The sequence below is a fragment of the Musa acuminata genome, chromosome BXJ1-4 (genome assembly GCF_036884655.1).
Source record: "Musa acuminata AAA Group cultivar baxijiao chromosome BXJ1-4, Cavendish_Baxijiao_AAA, whole genome shotgun sequence".
NCBI lineage: Eukaryota > Viridiplantae > Streptophyta > Magnoliopsida > Zingiberales > Musaceae > Musa > Musa acuminata.
This window is the reverse complement of record NC_088330.1, coordinates 40,278,936-40,297,871: the sequence shown is the minus strand read 5'-3', so window position 1 is coordinate 40,297,871 and position 18,936 is coordinate 40,278,936. Positions and strand designations below refer to the sequence as shown.

Sequence of the window (18,936 nt, the reverse complement as noted above, 5' to 3'; positions counted from 1 at the left end):
TAAAGATCATCAGCCGAAGCCGAAGAGAGTGCCCAAGTAGCTAGCGGTGTCAAAGCAGGCGGTAAGCGGTTCAGCAAGCTACGTTCGAGTGTTGTTTACTAGAGAATCAGCGGTCGGTGTTGGCGCAAGGAGAGTCAGCTCTTTTGGTGCTTCTTCAAGTCGAGTTCGAAAGTCAACTGCAAGCTTAGAAGCGGGACAGGGAAGTGGAGGATAAATAGCAGTTTCAGAATGAATCGTTGCCCTAACGGGAAGGGTCAGTTGAATTAACAGTTTACGAAAATAGAGAAATGATTCAATTCCCACTAGATAGAGTTATTAGCGAATCGAAAGCTCTTGTAGCACTACTCACTAACAGAAGATAAGTCAACTGACCTTTTATATAAGTCTGTAACCAAAGAGAGATAGGTAGCTTTAAGATCCCAAAGTCAAATCGGTTTATCAGTGAGTGAGGGTTCCGCTTAGGTTCTTTGTCGGTCAGTTCGTGTTCCAGTTATAGTTTCATCTCCAGTTTCCAGTGCTGTTGGAGGTGAATCAAGTTCTGTTGTTGATTGGCTTGATTGACCTTAGCCTGATTGACAGGTTTCCCTTTCCTTGTGGAGTAGTAGTCCAAGTTGCACATTCCATAATAGAGTAACTTCATCACTTATTACTCCAAAACTCCCATAAGCTCTGACTTGTCCTTGCTTGCTCTCGCCCCGTTGCTCGTTGATTATGAGATGCACATTCTAGAGTAAGCATACATCACTGCAACATTGCTTTCATTTCCTTTAGCGCACCCCGAGTTACTTATTGCCGCCGACATCCAGCTGTCAATGGCAACCCATCCAATAATTATGACTAGCATACTTTTGTCATGGTTTCACCCATGTTGCTTTGCTTGGAGCATGGAGGAATAGATTAATTTAATAATAATATTAACTAAATATTAAAATAATAATTTAAAAGATGAATATATTTAATCTCATAAATAGATTTAAAATTTCTTTTATGATCTAGTTTATTTTAATTCAAAATATATGACTTTGATATCAATTATAAATATAAAAATTATAATCATATTTTTATTATAAGAAAAAATTTTAATACTAAGAACTAAGATCAAATGACTATATATCGAAGTTTAAATGTGTTTATCTCTCAATATCATTCAAAAAATCTTTATATGATTTGTATGCATATCGTTATATTCAAAAGTTACAGTAATATCGATATGTAAAGAAAACTAGACTCATCTTCTTTTCTATTTTTATCTTTTCACAATATCACTATAAGTAATAGAATAAGGAATAAAGAAAAAATAAAGAAGATATGTAACTTTTCATATTACTTATTGAGTTTATAAGGACTTATCTATTTATATACGAGAGCAAATGATCAAAATAAATAATTACGAAAATACTCTCATCACAGTTAACTTTCAGAGAATCTTATCATAATTAAATTTTTTTATTGATTGATAATAATAATTAAAATTAAATTAAATTTATAATATATCATATCAAATTAAATAAGATTGTACAATCAAACGGTGTTATATCTTTTATCTGACACACTGTTAAGCCATATGAATCTGATTGATCGACCACAGACAAAAAAAATTAATACAATAGAGAAAAGAAGATTTATACGGGGAGAAGGAATGTACAAAAAAAAGAAGGATGTTATGCTGTCATTCAATCATACATTATTTACAGTATACCAAAATAAATTATGCAAAATTACAGTTAATTTCATTTAGTTTATATATATATATATATATATATATATATATATATATAATATATCCGGTAGACTACTTAATCCTTGGATCTCTTGGGTAATCATAATTGCCAGCAACACATCAAAACGTAAACGATAAACACAAAACCTGATGCCACTCCAATGGCGAATGGCAACCCAATGAAAGCAATTTTATCTTCATCGACGTCACCTTCCTTCGGATACGTTGCCTTCACAGGTTCGCAGAAAGGCAACGAAACACTGTAGAGACCTGGATTTCCTTCGAAGCTAGAACAGGGGAAGGTCGAGAACTGACCTCCAATTGGAATTAGTCCTCGTATGTGATTGAAAGCTACACTGAAAAAGGAAAGAAAAGAAAGCCCGGTGAGGGAGGATGGAATGCTCCCTGATAAATTGTTGAAAGACAAATCCAACCTCTCCAAATTGACCATGCTTGACAGTTCTTCTGGAATGGAACCTGACAAATTGTTCCGACTTAGATCCAGCCGATGAAGGTACCTCAGATTTCCAAACTCCTTCAAAATTGATCCATTCAATCTGTTATAACTCAAAATCACTGCTGGTGGAAAGTCTGTATAATGTTTATACATCTGTTGATTCTTAAGTGGCTCAAGAATCTGTTGATTGCTGCTCCATCCAAAGAACGGGAATTCAATGGAAAAGTCAACGCCATCCTGCGGAGGAATCTCTGACGTAAGGCTCTTTAGCTCTGCCAAGGAAGCAGGGATCTCCCCGTAGAGCGAGTTATTTGCCAAGTCCAACAAAAAGAGATGATCAAACCTTCCAAACCATGACGGTATTTCTCCGGTCAAACGGTTCCATGGTAAACCCAGAACTCTCAACTCTTCGCAATTCCTCAGCCATGAGGGGATACGACCAGTCAAAGCACAATAACCGATGTTCATGGCACGCAATCTTTGGAATCCCCGGATTCCGGTCGTCGGCATTTCCTCACCTTGGAAGTTCGAGGCAAGACCAAGAACCCTCAGGTTATGGCACCCCTGAAGAACTCCTAAAGCCTGCGAGATATTGGAGAGGCTATTGGAATCCAGATTCAAGAAGGAGAGGGACCGAAGTCTGCAGAGCTTCTCTGGGACCTGTCCGCTAAGGTTGTTTCGAGACAGATTCAAGATCTTCAATGCCTTGCAAGAAGAGAGAGCCTCGGGGATGAGCCCGTGCAAACTATTCCATCCGAGGTTGAGGGTGGTAAGACGATCGAATCGTCGAAAGTCGAGGTCGATGCGACCGCCAAGCGAATTGTTAAATAAATCAAGCACCGTAAGCATCGAACAGGAGGACAGCGAAGATGGCAGTCGGCCGATAAATCCATTAGATTTGGCGGAGAGGACCTCGAGCTTTCGCAGGTCGTGAAACACATCAGGAATGTTCCCGGTAAATGCGTTGCTGGAGACAACCAAACGGGACAGGTTCGAGAGGTTGCCTATACCCGGTGGCAACTCTCCCGACAAGTGGTTGTTGCTGAGGTCGAGCACCTCCAAGAGCTTCAAGCGGAGCAGCTCCGGCGGGATGGAGCCTCGGAAGGAGTTGCTTGAGAGGTTGAGGAAGCTCAGCTTGTCCAAACCAGCCAGGGATGGTGAGAGGACGCCTTCGAGGCCCTTCCCCGACAGATCGAGACCGACGACTCTTACGGCGCCAAGCGAGAACAGAGCACAGCGGACCCCGGGCCAACCGCAGCAGCGGGTGGAGTTAGCAGCCGGCCAGTCGCGGATTCCTCTGTCGAGGCTGCGTGCGAAAGCATAGAGTGCTCTGAGATCACTAGGGCTACAGCTCTGATCATGGACGTTCGTTGCGCCAGTCTCCAAGTAAAAGAGGAAAAGTAGCGGCAAGAGGATACAGTTACAAGGATACGTCGGAGAAGCCCTCATCTTTGGTTGCTCGTGCCTTGGGGGTTTGCGCTGAGAGATGGGGAAGTCTCCTTTATACACCACCAATCTCTGAGGGAGGTTTAGAAGGTCAAACACAAACTGTCATTTCTTAGAGACTAGTCTGAGTAACGAATGCTGATGATGAAATCGGGAGAGAGCGTTTACTACGTTTTGAATTTGTCCAACTCAATTAATTCGGGTCAGAACACGTGACCAAGCATCAACAGACTATTTCTTTCACCTGTCGCTTTTTTTGAGAATTCACCCATGAATAAGAATCTCTTCCATTGGGTCAACGAGGCTTTGAATTCCAAACCTTGACTCACAAAAAAAGTATGCAGGAGTTTAGTTTACGCGACCCAAAAGAAGTCTACGTGACTACGGCAACCCTTCTTTTTTAGATTAGAATCAATAAAAGAAAGTATAAATCAGTAACATTCACTTCCATGATTTGATATATACAAATACATGACTTTGATTTCTAAGGACCCAAACCAATTTGGCTATTCTTCCTTCCCACTTCAATGCTTGTATTCCAATAGATTATACTGTTGGCCAGATTAATATGTATATATATATATATATATATATATATATATATTATTATTATTATTAATTTACCATTTCTATTCTAGTTGTGACTAAGAATTCTTCAAGACCAAAATAACAACTAAAAAAGGCAACAGTATAATGCACAAAAAGTACTTGACAATTCCAAAAATAAATAAATAAACCGATTTGATCTAAACAAATATCATAATTTTAAATCAGGACAACACTGGTTCATCTTGTGACCACCTTGTAATGACAAGTACTTGTGGGGTCATACATAAAATATATAGTCAAACCAGTGAACTACAAGACAATGTTATAGAGCGAGTGATCAACTATATCCCTTCATCAAAAACCCATGAATACTCTTTTCTGAACTCAGCCTCTTCCTCGGGGGTGAAATCATTCTGTATATTAAAGGTAGTGCGGATCTGCTCGGGTGATTTCCCCCTTATTAGGTCTGCAGCCTTCTTAACACCTAAATCCAGCAAGCCTTTGATGCTCAAGTAGTCGGATGCCTGCAGGTTCACCAATGTGTCATCCATCAATCTCAGTCTCTCCTCTATATACCTGCAACACTATATTCTTATGAGAAACAAGGCAGACACTTACGATCAATAGGAAGTAGAGGGTGTCTGTATCGACGTCCTTGATGAAGTCATTGTTCCATGCCTTGATCTCCTCATCAACGTCCACGAGCTCCTCGTTACCTTCCGCGATCTCCTTGCCAGCATCCGAACTCCGCTTTTTGGAGGCGAATTCCAAATGCTTCTTCATGTACTCGACGACTTTTGCCAGGATATTACCACGGATGTTGGCCACAGGAATTACGTCTTCGGTATCGCAGTCATCGGAAACAAACTTGATCATCTCCGAGATCGCGCATGCTTCTTTCTCCACCTGGAACTCCTGTCCATCCATGCTCTTCAACGTGATCATCTTCTTCCCCTCTTCAGAAGCCATGTTGATATACGTTCGATGGACACCACCTTATCTAAGATGCAGAGCTAAATCAGACACCACCTTATATATATATATATTGTTTTGTTTAATATACTCCTGATGGCTAAATCAATCTTAATGCATTTTTCTGCGGCAAACAAATTATATCATATTCAACACAAGTTTATACAAGAAATAATCATGTAGCATGTAAAACTAATCACAAATAAACGCTTAACCTTTCTCATTATACAGCATGCTTTGTTCCATAAGATGAGATTCCCTGTGAAGTCATAAAATACAATAATGCATCATCTCTTTCTAATGTGAGTGTGTGTAAGAATGATGTGTGAAACATCCGAAATCATATCTATGTGCATGCATCTCGTCCTTGATTGTAGAAGATCTAAGTTTGATAATACGAACTAAAGAAAAGGATCGGAAAAGTGCCTCTTAGAGCCAAGGAACACTACACGACGTCAAGATCGTACAATGCCTCTAGAATGATGGGATAAGATGATATTGCTTGCTCTATATATTGAGGTGGTGGGACAACTTTGCTTTATCGAATTTTTGGACTCTCCTTTCATAGTATCCTAATTCGGCTCATGGTATTGATTGTAGTTGCACTAATCAGTCAGTAGTATTAGGGATATGTGGGTGTTGGGTACATGACAGTCTGAATCCAAAATGAAGTGGAAGCAAGTTATAAATTCAATCCAATTAATCAAGAAAAATCACATAAGGCATCATACAAAACCCATATTTGTTTGGCATATTTAAAAGAAATCATATAAAAAATAAAAAGGAAAATCATATGAGGCATGAAGGATGATTTCTTTGCATATTTGTTGGTGATTGTTTCCTAATAATCTTGACTGTGAATTGATTATAATTAGTCTATTATATATAACCCATTAACCATATATTAGTTTTTTTTTTTACTTTTATTGTTAATATGATGTCCATATACTCTTTACTTATTGTGATTTTATTATAATTTGTAAGTTATTGTTATAGGATTTACTATATATAATTTCTATTAGTCGTACATATACATTTTTCTTCTTGATATTATTGATTATAAATTAATTGAAATTAGCCTATTATTATTGCATCCACTATATATTGTCCACTAACTATATCTATATATCTTACTTGTATTGTTAATTGAGACATGTACAAAAGCTTGTAATCATATGAATAGTAATTTTCATATTTCATAGAAGCATTCTATTTATCTTTTTCTTTGATGGTATGGCAACCATAAATACTCCCATGAGTTTTTCTCTCTCTATTATTTATTCCCTTTTTCATATTTATCCTTATCATAGCGGACAATACGCTTCATGTTTCGATCCCTTCCAATAGTTAGATCACTTTGATTTTTCTGAAAGCTACGTTCTAGTCATTTCTCAAACTCAACTCTAAAAATAAAGCTTCTTGGAAGGCATAATTTGATTCTTTTTTTTAATAATATGTTTTGATATATTAATAAATACACGTATCGGATAGGTTAAGATAAACTACTATTTCATGCAATTATCATTGCCTCTAAGAGAGAGATATATATTAAAGTTGGCAAAGTCTTATGCCAACATAATATAATAGGATGCAAATGAATATTTCATATTAAACGAAATATAGATGAAACTTTAAATCAATAGTACTATTGGTTATTTCCTTAGCTATTAATCGTGGCTAAAAATTTTACTAATGTAATGCCGATAATTATTTTCTTCAGTAAAAAAGAAAACAAGTTTTTATAGAGCAATCGGCTCAATCAAACACCATATAATAAGTTAAATAGTTTCTCATATCATTTGAATGTATTATTAACCATAAATTTGATTCATCCTCATTTATTCATTATCATGTGAGTTCCAAAAAGTACCTTTGAGGGTAAGAGAGATATGAGAGACTTAAGAGTTTTTGATTCCCATACTCCTTAATCAATGTGGGATCAAATGATCTTATCAACTATCTTGGTAATCTTAATCATATTCTAGATGTTAAGTTAATTTCACCATCCAAATAATATTTTTTTTATAGATCAAAATAATATTTTACTACTAACGATGCAAAGAAGTTAACACTCTTATTTTTACTATAATATCATTTGCTTTAATTTCTTGATTTTGAAGAACAAGAACTATTATGACACACTTGAAGAATTCTTGATCTATCTCATGAATAATCTATCTCAAATTCTTCCTTCTTTCCTTTCATGAATAATCTATCTTAGTATTCACAGTAAAGTAGAAGAAAACAAAATACTATTACACTTGGATAAGAAATCTCTGAATTCCAAAGCTTCAATAACAAATATATACAGGAGGTTAATTTTTGTTCTCTAAGCCTTGCCTAATTCGAAAGGTTAGGATCCTTAAAAGAAAGTATAAATCAATAATATCCGTTTCCATCCATAAATAAGCCTTTCCAAATTCTTATATTCCATACTTTCAATGTAAAAAACCATATTTATCAATCCCAATAATATTAAACTAATCATTTAAAATTTTCAAAATTAAAATTTATCAATCGTAACCTTTTGGATTCGAATAAAAAAAATATACGAATTAAAATAAAAATAACTATGCTTCATCTTTTAACTATACACCATAAACTAGCAGATTAAAAGCCATTTAGTGGTAGAGTCATCAACCAAAAGCATGCATCTCTCATCTAAACGCCCACCGGTTGGCTTTTCCGATCTCCGCCTCTTCTTCTTTGGTGAAATCACTCTTTATATTGAAGATCTCACGGATGTCCTCTACTCTTTTCCCTCTCATTAGTTCTGCGGTTGTCTTCACACACAAATCCAACAGGTCTTGGATGATCAAATAATTGGATGCCTGGCAGAAGAAGACCAACAATGTATCAAGCAACACAATGTTCGAGGAAAAGAAACCACCATAATCGATATGAAACAAGGCGTAGGGACTCACTTTCAGTAGGTCGTGGAGGGTGTTCGTGTCGACCTTCATGAACTCATCGTCCCATGCCTTGAGCTCGTCGTCATCAGGCCATTTGGAGGTGGATTCTGTGTGCTTCTTCAAGTACTCGATGACTTTTTTCAGGGTCTCGCCATTGACGTTGGGTAGAGTAACTTCTCTCTCCGTGCCGCAGTCGTCGAAGACGAACGTGAGTATCTCAGACATCATGCATGCTTCCATCTCCAACCTGAACTCCTGGCCGTCCGAGCTCCTCAGTGTGATCATCTTCTTGCCATCCTCGGAAGCCATGTCACTCTATCCAATTATAGCACCCAAAATCATAATATATTCAACACATAAATCTCCATATACGAATTCTGCATGCTATAATATATGTTGGTATCATTTAACATGTAAATCTAATCATGATTACAGAAAATAACCAGAATAATCAGCTAGTCGTCGCCCATTAATTTGGGCCCAATAACTCCTAATTTTGTTAGTTATTTAATTCTATTACTTGTGAATAATGAAAAATTAATTCTCTGCCAAATAAAAATATATAGAAAGTGTCAGAGCATCAGTTGTCTGTGTCTCAATGAGGCCCAATCCACAGAGAAATTAGACTTGCACCGAACCGGATTTTAATCTTGTCTAGACCGGTTCGCAAGAACCCGAACCGCCATAAACAAAACCGTTCGGAAAGCGAATTGGTCAATTGGTCGAATCAAACCGATGGGTCAATTAAAAAAATAATTAATATAAATATCCTCTTAAATAAATAATAAAAAAAATAAAATAAAAATATTCAATTAATCTTTCATCTAATCATAAAATTGGATCGCTATTATGTAACCTAATCGATTCACGAAGGTTATCCAAAAATTAATCGAGTCAATCTATTCATTCTAAATTTTCTACGCGTGCAATCTAATGGTTGAATCCGACAGGTTAGGATATAACACCACTGATGAACCTGCAGCTGCACAAACATGGATCACAGCTCTTGATGGCAGAAATTTTGTTGGTATCACACCCTCGGAATACAGACTGATATGAAAATTAAGAGTATTAGGGAACTACCGATTGTAGAGAATGACCGGCGGGCGGCGGCGCTACCCGCAGGTGGCTTTACACAGAAGGGGTGGCGATCAACAATAATACCTTTAGGATGAGACGTACCTCGAGTAGGACCGGCACAATATCGAGGGCGCAACGCTGCAACCACAGTTGGGACGGCACAGATAGGGGAGGAGAGTACGGGAGATCTCTCTCTATATATAGAGACGGTGGTCGTCGTTTTAGCAGATCCTATAGTCCGACACATGCGAATTTTAATGGGATGGGATGTCTTCTCCGATGCCGATTAGGAATTCTTAATGGATGGGAGTCTTCTTTTATGGTGTCCTAATCCCACTGATATTTCGACTCATGTTAATGAATCTCTCGTTCTATATTGTTTCTCCAATCCGAAAACTGCCACCATTCTTAATGGCTTTGGCACTGTGCAGTCAATTTCATAAACCACTCGAATACAAATCGGAAGAAAGTAAAATGAAAGAGTTGGCTAATCAAAGCTTGAGGAACGGCTCCACCGATCTCTCAGGTACTCTTCCAGAGAACCAAGGTTGCTCTGGTCAAAGCTGCTGAGTGATGCATCATCTTCATCAACATCAAGCAATGCCACGCCGATATGCGACCCGACGCTCGAAGATGGAAAAGCTTCATCATCCTGGCAATCCAACCTGTTCGAGGTAGCATCGATGTGGCAGCCTATCCATGCCTCGATTTCCTCTTCCCCTTGCAGAAGGCTCAGTATCTGTCACGAGACACAATGAGGATGAACACAGGGAGTGGAATTGGCAGTAGTCAAACGGAAGTATGTGGCTTGTACTTGCCTCCCTCATCCGAGGTCGAAGGCACGCTCTCCTCGTGGTGCAAAGAGATGCAGCTAAAGCGATTCTTCTCATTTGGACCTCATCATAGTTCTCTCTTACAGTGGGATCCAACAGTTCCATGAAATCCCCTCTCTCTAGTATCGGTGTCGCCTACGAACAGAATGATCGATCGAGATCAGCAGAACATTTCAGAGTTGCATGATCAGTGCGAAATAAGCTTTTCCTTCTCGCGTTAGAATGGAAAACACGCGTAGGAGAGGGTGCATACCCACATCACCAAGCTTTCTTGGCCTTTAGGGTTGTCGTCACTGATTGGTCTTCTTCCTGTCAACAGCTCAAGCAGAACGACACCGAAAGCAAAGACATCGATCTTGTCGCTGACCTTCCCATACATGAAGTACTCTGGAGCAAGGTATCTGTCGATGGATTCATATCATCATTTACCACTTTCGATGAGATCAATCACTGCTACTCTGCATGAATTTAACATGGAGAATCGGATACTTACCCAAACGTCCCGACGACATCGTCGTGTGTCAGGCAGGTTGAAGTTGTCGGTGCCCAGATAGCTAAGCCAAAATCAGATAACTGTTACATGGATGAGGCTGTGTCAAAGCTGGTACTGAAATAGAAGGGTTCATCAATGGTTAATGGATGCTACCTGAGGCTCGAATTCATCAGTGAGCAGAATGTTGGAGGACTTCACATCTCTGTGAATTACCACTGGGTTGGAACAGCCATTGTGCAGGTAGCTGAGAGCCTCAGCAACCCCAGTCGCCACCTTATATCTCAGGTCCCAAGGGAGCGCAGAATTAGCATCCTTTCCTGTAAGCCAAGCACCAAACAACAATGTGATTGAAGTCAACCTTTGAAGACGAATGAGAGACTGGTCTGTGTAGATTAAATGTATATCTGTATCTCACCATGGAGGTTTTCCTCTAAACTTCCGGTGGGGAAGTAATTGTAAACCGAAAGAAGAGTGTTGTCCTCAACACAGATGCCGATCAGTGGAACGATGAGCTTATGATCCAGCTTAGTGATGATGTTAAACTCCGAAAGGAAATCCCTTGATGCTTCTTCGGAAAGCTTTGACGATTTTATGGCTACATGCCGGCCATTTGGAAGGCGTCCTCTGTAGACTCGGCTGCTCCCTCCGTTCCCGATCACATTCCCTGTTACAGAATTGGAATTGATCGTCAAGAGGAGGATTATATGACCAAGTCTGTGAAGATGCAGTGCATATCGTTTCGGAAGGAACCTGAACAGAACTGATTGGTTGAACTACGAAGTTCATCGTATTGAAACCATCTGCAATTGGAGTTGGTGTGGCCGAGGATGGTCTTCAGCTCCTGAATTAGATCCAGCTGCAGCGTGGTGAATGACAGAGATCTATTCGGAAGGTTCATGACCCATTGGACGACAGACATCTTCCTTGAAACTTCTTCCCTCGATGCTTCCAGGTGCTTTGGTACTCCTCTCCCCAGCAAGGGCCAGCCCAGCCTTGCTTCTGCCATCTTCTTCTGCGCTAGGACTGTGGTTCCGACATCTGCCTTCTTCGTAGAACTTGGGCTAATTGCTTTGTGTTTTATGACGGTGCTTGGATGCAAGGTTCTTGGTTCTTCTCCTGAATTCAATGAAAGAAATCGATTCGAGGATCAATTTTTGTTGTCATATACTATAGGAAGTTTGCATGACAAAACAATACCTTGAGATGGTTTAGCGACTTCCCTTTCGAAGACGATCTTTCCGTCTTGTATTGCAATTACAGCAGTGGTTGGAGGGAGCTTCTTGGCACAATACTTAGCTAGTGAAGCTGATCCCCTGAACAAAGAAGGAAAGGGGAAGAGATCAGGTTTGTGAAGGCGGCTGGATTGCAATCCAATTGGAACAGGAAGCAGATGCTAAAACCTACACCAAAGCGCAGTGCTGGTTTACTCCGACCACAACTTTCATGGCATCACAGAGCTTGGCTTCGTTCACCATGACCTTACGAATCGAGTTCCCCCTTGACACCCGACCAACTAAAACAACCTAGAAGCTACAAATCAGGATAATTGTTTCCCCGAATGCATCAGTAGGCAAGCAAAAGATGACTCACTTGCTTAAGCTCACAGAAGCCATCGTATGCTGCGAGATACCCATCCAACTGCCTGATCAGAGAAAGGGTGGTGGTGTTCTTGAGGTCTGAAACAGGAGTTGCTTCATGAATCAGGAGATTATGCTCAAGTAGATAACAGGGGAGTTCACGGTTGTCGAGATAGTACCTGAATCGCGGCAGACATGGACGGCCATGACACGGTCGCCTTGCTCTGCTACTCTGCTCATAGCCCAGTTGAGCAACTCCTTGCCATTGGCATCCATCTGCAGCCCCACCAGTACGCATCTTTCTTTGCCCTTCCCCTGATCGAAGGCTCCCTTCTCCACCATCATGCTTGGTTTCCTGTATCGCCACTGTCCTAATTGCTCGATTAAGTTGATCACTGGAATTCGTCCCCTCAACCAGCATATATTTCTTGTGTGCCAATAAGAATTAAAAGTTTCATGAACCTAAAAGAGAAGAGAGTTCCTAAAGCTCAGGTTTCAGAACAGAGCGACTTGGAAATCCAACAAGTAAACCTATTTAGCAGTTGCATGCAAACTCTTAAAAGAAAAAGGTAGATGACGATTCTCTCCCAACCACAGAAAGCAAAACAGAGGAGGGATCACAACAAAGAGAAGGCACCCGACGGTCCCACGTATTAAGCAGAGAAGGTGGAAGGAAGAACACTACCCACCATCCTCCTAAACCTACCTAAATCTTGTTCATTTGTCGCACTCCTGCAGGGCCATTATTTTAAATTGGATTTGCCGCCAGAGATATCGATCTAGTAACAGCCCAACCACTCCATCACAATCCCACACTCAAATCCATCCCAAGAAGCTTAATAAAGGGAGAGCCACGGGAAGAAGAAGAAGAAAGATGAGTACGTATTGGCACATTAAATTAACTTTGACCAAAAGATTTAGTCGTACATACTTCCTTCCTTGGGAGGCAACTTTTTTGAGGTACTGTTAGAAACGTCATCAAAGAACAAAATGCCACATTACTCACATTTTGCTGACATTCCAAAATGATCTGAACAATTGACTTTGGTGTTCAGATGAACACTATCAGCAAAACATCGAATGACATACGACAAGTACTCATCAAGGTGTTCAACTCTGCGAAACTTCTATCGAAGAATTCAAAGAGGCGTTAGATAGCATATCCCATACGGAATTGCTTTAGCTGTGGATTCTGGAATAGCGGAGAGAGACAATGATCAAAGATAATAATCCAAAGACTGAGATGAACTCGTGAAAACCTATTGGTTGGCAGCATTGCTCAACGCTTTGACTACTCTTAGCGCACTAATAAAATGGCTGTGGTCAAATAAGTTTGCAGCCGCCCGCATTGTAGTGTGCCGTAGTTTCCTTCGATGCTGCAGCAGTTGGGTGACGCAAACGAGAGTTGGAAGGTAGCAAGCAGAGTGGTATTCCATTTTCCAAGTTGTGGACCGTCCACCGCAATGGACGAGATATGGGTGGAAATCTGACCACCCACTGTGGCAGTGGCCATTTTCCACATGGGCAGGCGATAGATGACATGTATCAAATCAGTTTTGTAGAGAATCAAAACGACTTCCTCGCCATTACATGAAAAGTCAACTTCATTTCCTCTACTTTGTTTTTATTTTTATTTTTATATTAAAGATAAATATAGAGTGAATTCTTAGAAATTTTTTTCTATTTTTTTTATAAACACCTCCTATTTCCATAATTTTCTGACCTTTTTTTTAATATCTGAAATATCCTCAATCACCTATCTTTTTTTTCTTTTATTTTTTTCTTATGGATCAAAGTCTAGTTATAATATTTGTATACTGCATTATAGTGTCTTTAGTAATATCAAAAAATAAAATACTATGATATAATATAAAAATATTATGTTACAATATTTCTATACTGTGTTACAGTATTTTCTTAATATTACTAAAATAAAAACTCTATGTTACAGTGTTTTTCTAATATTACTGAAAATAAAAATATTACATTACGTATTTTTTTACTGAGTTATAGTGTTTTTCTAATATTATTGAAAACATAATTTTTTATAAAATTTGTACATAAACACTGTGTTATAATATTTTTAACAATGTAAATAATTATGTGTACATATGTGAATAAATAATTTTAATGTATGTATCTTAGGCAACTATCTATCAACTATTCGCGAAATGGTAAGACCATATATGATGCCCAAAGGTCATAAAGTAATATTTATTTATAATTATTTTTAAAATAGATATAAGGAAAATGTTTAGGTTATTTTAGGAGTTCCATACTTTTTTTTAAAATTCAAATTAGCTCTCACTAATGACTATTAATCATGATTAATATGTGGAATTCATCTTTAACAGAATTGATGTATGTGAGGGATCTTAATATTTAAAGGAATATATGTACCATATCATAATTTTTGAACATAAATATACTATTTTTCTCATTTTCTAAATAATAAATATGTGTACGTTTCTTCATATTTTAATTACGAAATCATAATTATGTTTTTTTCAGCTATAAGTGGAGTTGAAATTAACCAATCTCACTCCTATAGCTACACTAATCATGGAGACTAATGATGGTTCAGTTCGAACCGAATCAAATGAAAATTATATTATGATAATTTAATTTGAACGGACTAAAAAAGTTATAAAAAAAAATAAATTATCAAATATATGAATTTATTCTTTTCAAAAGTTTAATAAATCATTGATTAATGAAGTATTTTGAAAAAAAAATTAAAAAATAGAATACATTATTTCATTACAAAATCAGAATCACATAGAATCCAAATTTATATAAAGAATCAGAATTGTTGATTCTAAAACTGAGATCAAGATATTATATATCAACAATAAATTATATTTGGGTACTTTAACATAAAAAATCATGATAAGAAATGAGGAAATTGGTGTTAGAATGAAGACGATTTTAGTATTACCTCTGTGATTAATGATAATTGCAGGAACTTAACAAAGTAACCCCCCTGGTGGCTCAAATGTCAGTATGCCAAGAATATGACACTCATTGGCCGCTCTCTACCGACATGCAGACTCCTACTACTTCTGTACATGGATATACTCCGTACAATTATTGTTCTTGAGTTGTCGATTCTATACCAAATAAAACAAGTGGTGGTACTTGGATGGTCCCCTACACTCTCTCTCTCTCTCTCTCTCTCTCTCTCTCTCTATATATATATATATATATAGTGATGAGAATGATGTAATTGATCCATCAGCAATACTATCATTCACCACATCTTCTTGTGATCAAGCCATCCGAATATCTGGGAGTCATTTAAGTGATCTTTTATCACTACCTCAGTCTCAAGTGACTACTATCTTATAAGTTCCAACTAGAAAATGAGTACAAATAATTTTCACACGCTCATTATCGTACATACAGTATGGTAAATGAGCATATCAGTCCAGCACTAGTTGATAATATTTTTAACTAACGTAATAAATAAATATAATGGTTCAATATTGGTGAACGATGATTATGATTGATTCTTACCCTTCTATTATCATACAAGCTATATAACAACCCTCCTACTCCCCCAACACCCCTAAGGCCACGTAATAATCTTAGTTCGTCTTGTTAAACTTATCCAAATATATTACTAAGTTAAGTATTAGAAAGACATTATCAAAAATACATCTAATGTACCTTTTATAGAGTTTGCTATCGGGCGTGGAGAGTTTTATTAGCTCAGACGAATCAGATTGACTATATATATATATATATATATATATATATATATATATATATATATATATATATATATATATATATATATATATATATATATATATATAAGGACTTGACTAGTCAACGGTCTACTTGGTTTGGTTGTCAATAGAGATTGGGGAAGGAGTTTGGTCATCATTTCATATTCATTGATTACATTATTAAACGAAATCAAGAACCCAAATTAAATAAATTTTCAAGTGTTTGGACGCCTTAAAGGTCTCATTTCCTTCGTTAGCTACCCCTCTTTTTGCTTCTTTACTATACTTCTTTCCGCTCGATCATTACAGGGTCTTGTCGGCCGGACATAAACGCCACCTCATCCGACAACTAAATAGACACTATATAACATTGATACGACTGAATCATCCTTGACTACGATATAGTTGAATGGTGAATAGATCCTCGACTCAGTTCATCAACGATGTGAGTCAAAGTAATCTTGTCGGACTTGGGAATTGGACCAGACGATAAAGTAACTATAGCTTTGCGGGATTAGACATGATCACAGGCAGCTATTTAATGTCCCTCGAAAGGTGTAACAATCATCAACCGATATTGGATGCTCCACCTATGTAAGTAGTGTTCATTCTTTGGTCCATAGGTTTTAGGCGTGCGTGCCATCACAAAGCTTGCTCTAAATGCCCCTCATGCTTTAGTTAATGGGAGATAGCTTTGTGGCGCACTAAGGGGCTTTCTTGAAGGTAATCATATAGGAAAGCATACTTGCACATTCTCTCCAAATATATTACTAGCTTACATACATATAAATATATGGTCTTCCTAAATTTTTAAATGTTGAACCATTAATAAACTTCCTCCTCTTTAACTTCCAATGTTGATGTGGTCTGAACTAACTAATCATTATTCCTGGGTTACATGAGCTGAAAATCAATTGTATTTATTAGTTTTACTTTGTGAAGCTAAGAAAAAAAATTAATTTGAATGATTTTTGGTGTACAAGTTTTTTTTTTTCTTATTCTTATTTAAGTTTTTATATTTTCTTTACTTTTTTATCTAAAAAATATCACTGATAGATTTTGATTGATAATATATGATAAATCTTCAATATTGATTTGATTTTGCATCTGCTTAAACTTTTTTTAGATGGTGTCTTCTGTTCTAAGCTTTTCTATTTTTCGCTTCTATTTTTTATAATATCCATAATATCTCTCATTGTCATTCATTGTTTTCGTCCAATCATGAGATCGCAACACTCTTGCACTCTCGCTCATGGACACATTGTCCTTTCCAAGATAATAGGTATTATAAAAAATAAGAGTACCAAATGAAAAAAAAATGAAAACTATAAGTATCTTTCAGAAAAGTTTAAAAAGAGAAGTTTTATTTTTATAGAAATTGCCCAAAAATGAATAGGGAGGATTTTCCACCCTATTCAATTACTTATTAAGAGTTCATGATACAATGATTTTAGTACAAGGTCTCAATGATACAGTGATTTTAGTACAAGATCCTAAGCCAGTATTATGTATTTGTGTGAATGATAGTGGGGAAAGCAACCACCACATTGCCTATCTTCATCATTGGAAAAGGAAGGAGCATCTACCAATGGCATGTTGTGTGGAATAGTAGGCCACCTGTTGATGTAGAAATCTTGACAACCAACAAAAGATGTAATATCTTCTCTGGTCTTTGTTTTTTTGTTTCCTTTTTCAACAAAAGGAGCAAAAATAATTATCTATGCGAATGGTAAGATGGTCCCAAATGCATGAGATTCTCGTGGAAAATTGTCCATTAAACAAAGCAATGTGATGAAAGTGAGATGCTTGAGATGTAAAATGAGTTCGACAATCTGATGATTAGAACTAGTCTTTGAATTTTCCTTACAAGTTATGGTCCTGGAAGAAGTGTTCTTATAGTTTATTCTCTATTAATTAATTCAATTAATTATCTATAAACCACATCAATCGATTTCGATTCAGATGCTAGTTCTTGAATCCTATGATTAGCATTAAAGACAAATTGGGCTGGGTTTCAATGCAGACCATTAACATTCCACCTGCTGGCACAGAGAGTCATCCCTGCAATTGAGCCCATGGAGCATTATATCTATCTCACACTCTTACATGCCGCTACTCGAAGAGTCGAAGGAGACGATACAAAGGGCACGGCCTGAGCAAACGAGGAGGAATAAGAGAAGAATAAAGCGGCAGTGGCGGACGACATCCTTCTGATCCAAAACTGCAGGTCCCGATGTCGATGAAGCTATGATTCAAAGAACACGTAGAAGTATATGAACCGTGAGAGTCATTACATCTCATTGTGGCGAACCCTCCATAACTTGCATTACAATATGTTAAAAGCAGAATTTGGTTGTTTGACATATGATCAGGTGTGGAGCGAACCTTGGTTAGAGTCCAAGTTTGTCAAAAATTAAATCCTAGATATGAGTGAATTTGATAAGGGATTTTGCAAAAAAAATATTATGTCGAGGACTTATGCTTAAATCAATAAAGAGTTCGAAAAATATAGTTAATTGTCATATATGAAAGGTGTTATTCATTAGAGAAGGAGGAGCCCCCTGAGAACGTACTTGATGGTCTTTTATAGTGTGGTATTTGATTGTCAAGTTGGGGTCGTGATTAATGCTCAAAATGATTATATGTTTCCTAGCTACACACGTGATCGTATAGCACTAAATTTGAGGAATATAGGGTAATGACTACCTGAGTTAGATCTAATGAACTAATTTTTTATAGGGTTGTCAATCACTACATCACTTGAACAGTAATGATGCATCACTCATCCGATATCAAGGTATCAGATATATGGTGGTGAGGTATCAACCACATAACAATAAGATATCAGCCATGTAGTGTTGAGATGTTTGTAATCTTTCTTATGTTATTATTCCATATCACTTACCCCTCATCGTGCCTCGACAAGTATAGTCAAGTCAAGGCATTATAAGACTTCTAATTAACTACCGACACCAAAAAAAAATAGTTCAGTAATCTTATCATCAATTAGTACACTTTGGGTCATCTTGATTAAATTGTTGTTAAAGGGAGCACTTTGGGCCGCTTTGACTGTGTCATCAACAAAGCAAGCACATTGGCCAATTTTGATTGTATTATTATTAAAGGGAATACTTTGGGTTATTAGGAGAGGGTGCATTAGGAGGAG

The 18,936-nt window shown here is 37.4% G+C and overlaps 4 protein-coding genes across 6 annotated transcripts; all 4 read right to left on the bottom strand.

Annotated features, from left to right (window-relative positions):
• Positions 1-1,820: 1,820 nt before the first annotated feature.
• On the bottom strand, positions 1,821-3,626 carry LOC103983424 (phytosulfokine receptor 1-like). Its single transcript, XM_009400638.3, has one exon. It carries the CDS (start codon positions 3,624-3,626, stop codon positions 1,821-1,823), a length of 1,806 nt encoding a protein of 601 aa, XP_009398913.2.
• An 887-nt stretch (positions 3,627-4,513) lies between these two features.
• On the bottom strand, positions 4,514-5,141 carry LOC135672203 (SKP1-like protein 1A). The gene is made up of 2 exons (XM_065180661.1): positions 4,791-5,141; positions 4,514-4,696 (listed from the first exon to the last, which is right to left on the bottom strand). The coding sequence occupies exons 1-2, from the start codon at positions 5,139-5,141 to the stop codon at positions 4,514-4,516; spliced, it is 534 nt and encodes a 177-aa protein (XP_065036733.1).
• Positions 5,142-7,755: 2,614 nt separating this feature from the next.
• LOC103983426 (SKP1-like protein 3) lies at positions 7,756-8,358 on the bottom strand. Its single transcript, XM_009400640.3, has 2 exons — positions 8,069-8,358; positions 7,756-7,975 (listed from the first exon to the last, which is right to left on the bottom strand). Exons 1-2 carry the CDS (start codon positions 8,339-8,341, stop codon positions 7,802-7,804), a joined length of 447 nt encoding a protein of 148 aa, XP_009398915.2. The 5' UTR covers positions 8,342-8,358; the 3' UTR covers positions 7,756-7,801.
• A 1,194-nt stretch (positions 8,359-9,552) lies between these two features.
• LOC135668804 (protein kinase STUNTED-like) lies at positions 9,553-12,889 on the bottom strand. Of its 3 annotated transcripts, none has more exons than XM_065178550.1 (12): positions 12,746-12,889; positions 12,219-12,501; positions 12,053-12,138; positions 11,867-11,985; positions 11,660-11,775; positions 11,213-11,578; positions 10,878-11,126; positions 10,616-10,779; positions 10,463-10,542; positions 10,223-10,370; positions 9,955-10,104; positions 9,553-9,875 (listed from the first exon to the last, which is right to left on the bottom strand). In XM_065178550.1, exons 2-12 carry the CDS (start codon positions 12,382-12,384, stop codon positions 9,624-9,626), a joined length of 1,896 nt encoding a protein of 631 aa, XP_065034622.1. In that variant the 5' UTR covers positions 12,385-12,501; positions 12,746-12,889; the 3' UTR covers positions 9,553-9,623. The 3 variants fall into 3 exon arrangements, with proteins under 3 accessions (XP_065034622.1, XP_065034623.1, XP_065034624.1); XM_065178551.1 differs by lacking the exon at positions 12,746-12,889 and adding an exon at positions 12,632-12,650; XM_065178552.1 differs by lacking the exon at positions 12,746-12,889 and having other exon boundaries at positions 11,867-11,975; positions 12,219-12,273.
• Between the last annotated feature and the right edge of the window lie 6,047 nt (positions 12,890-18,936).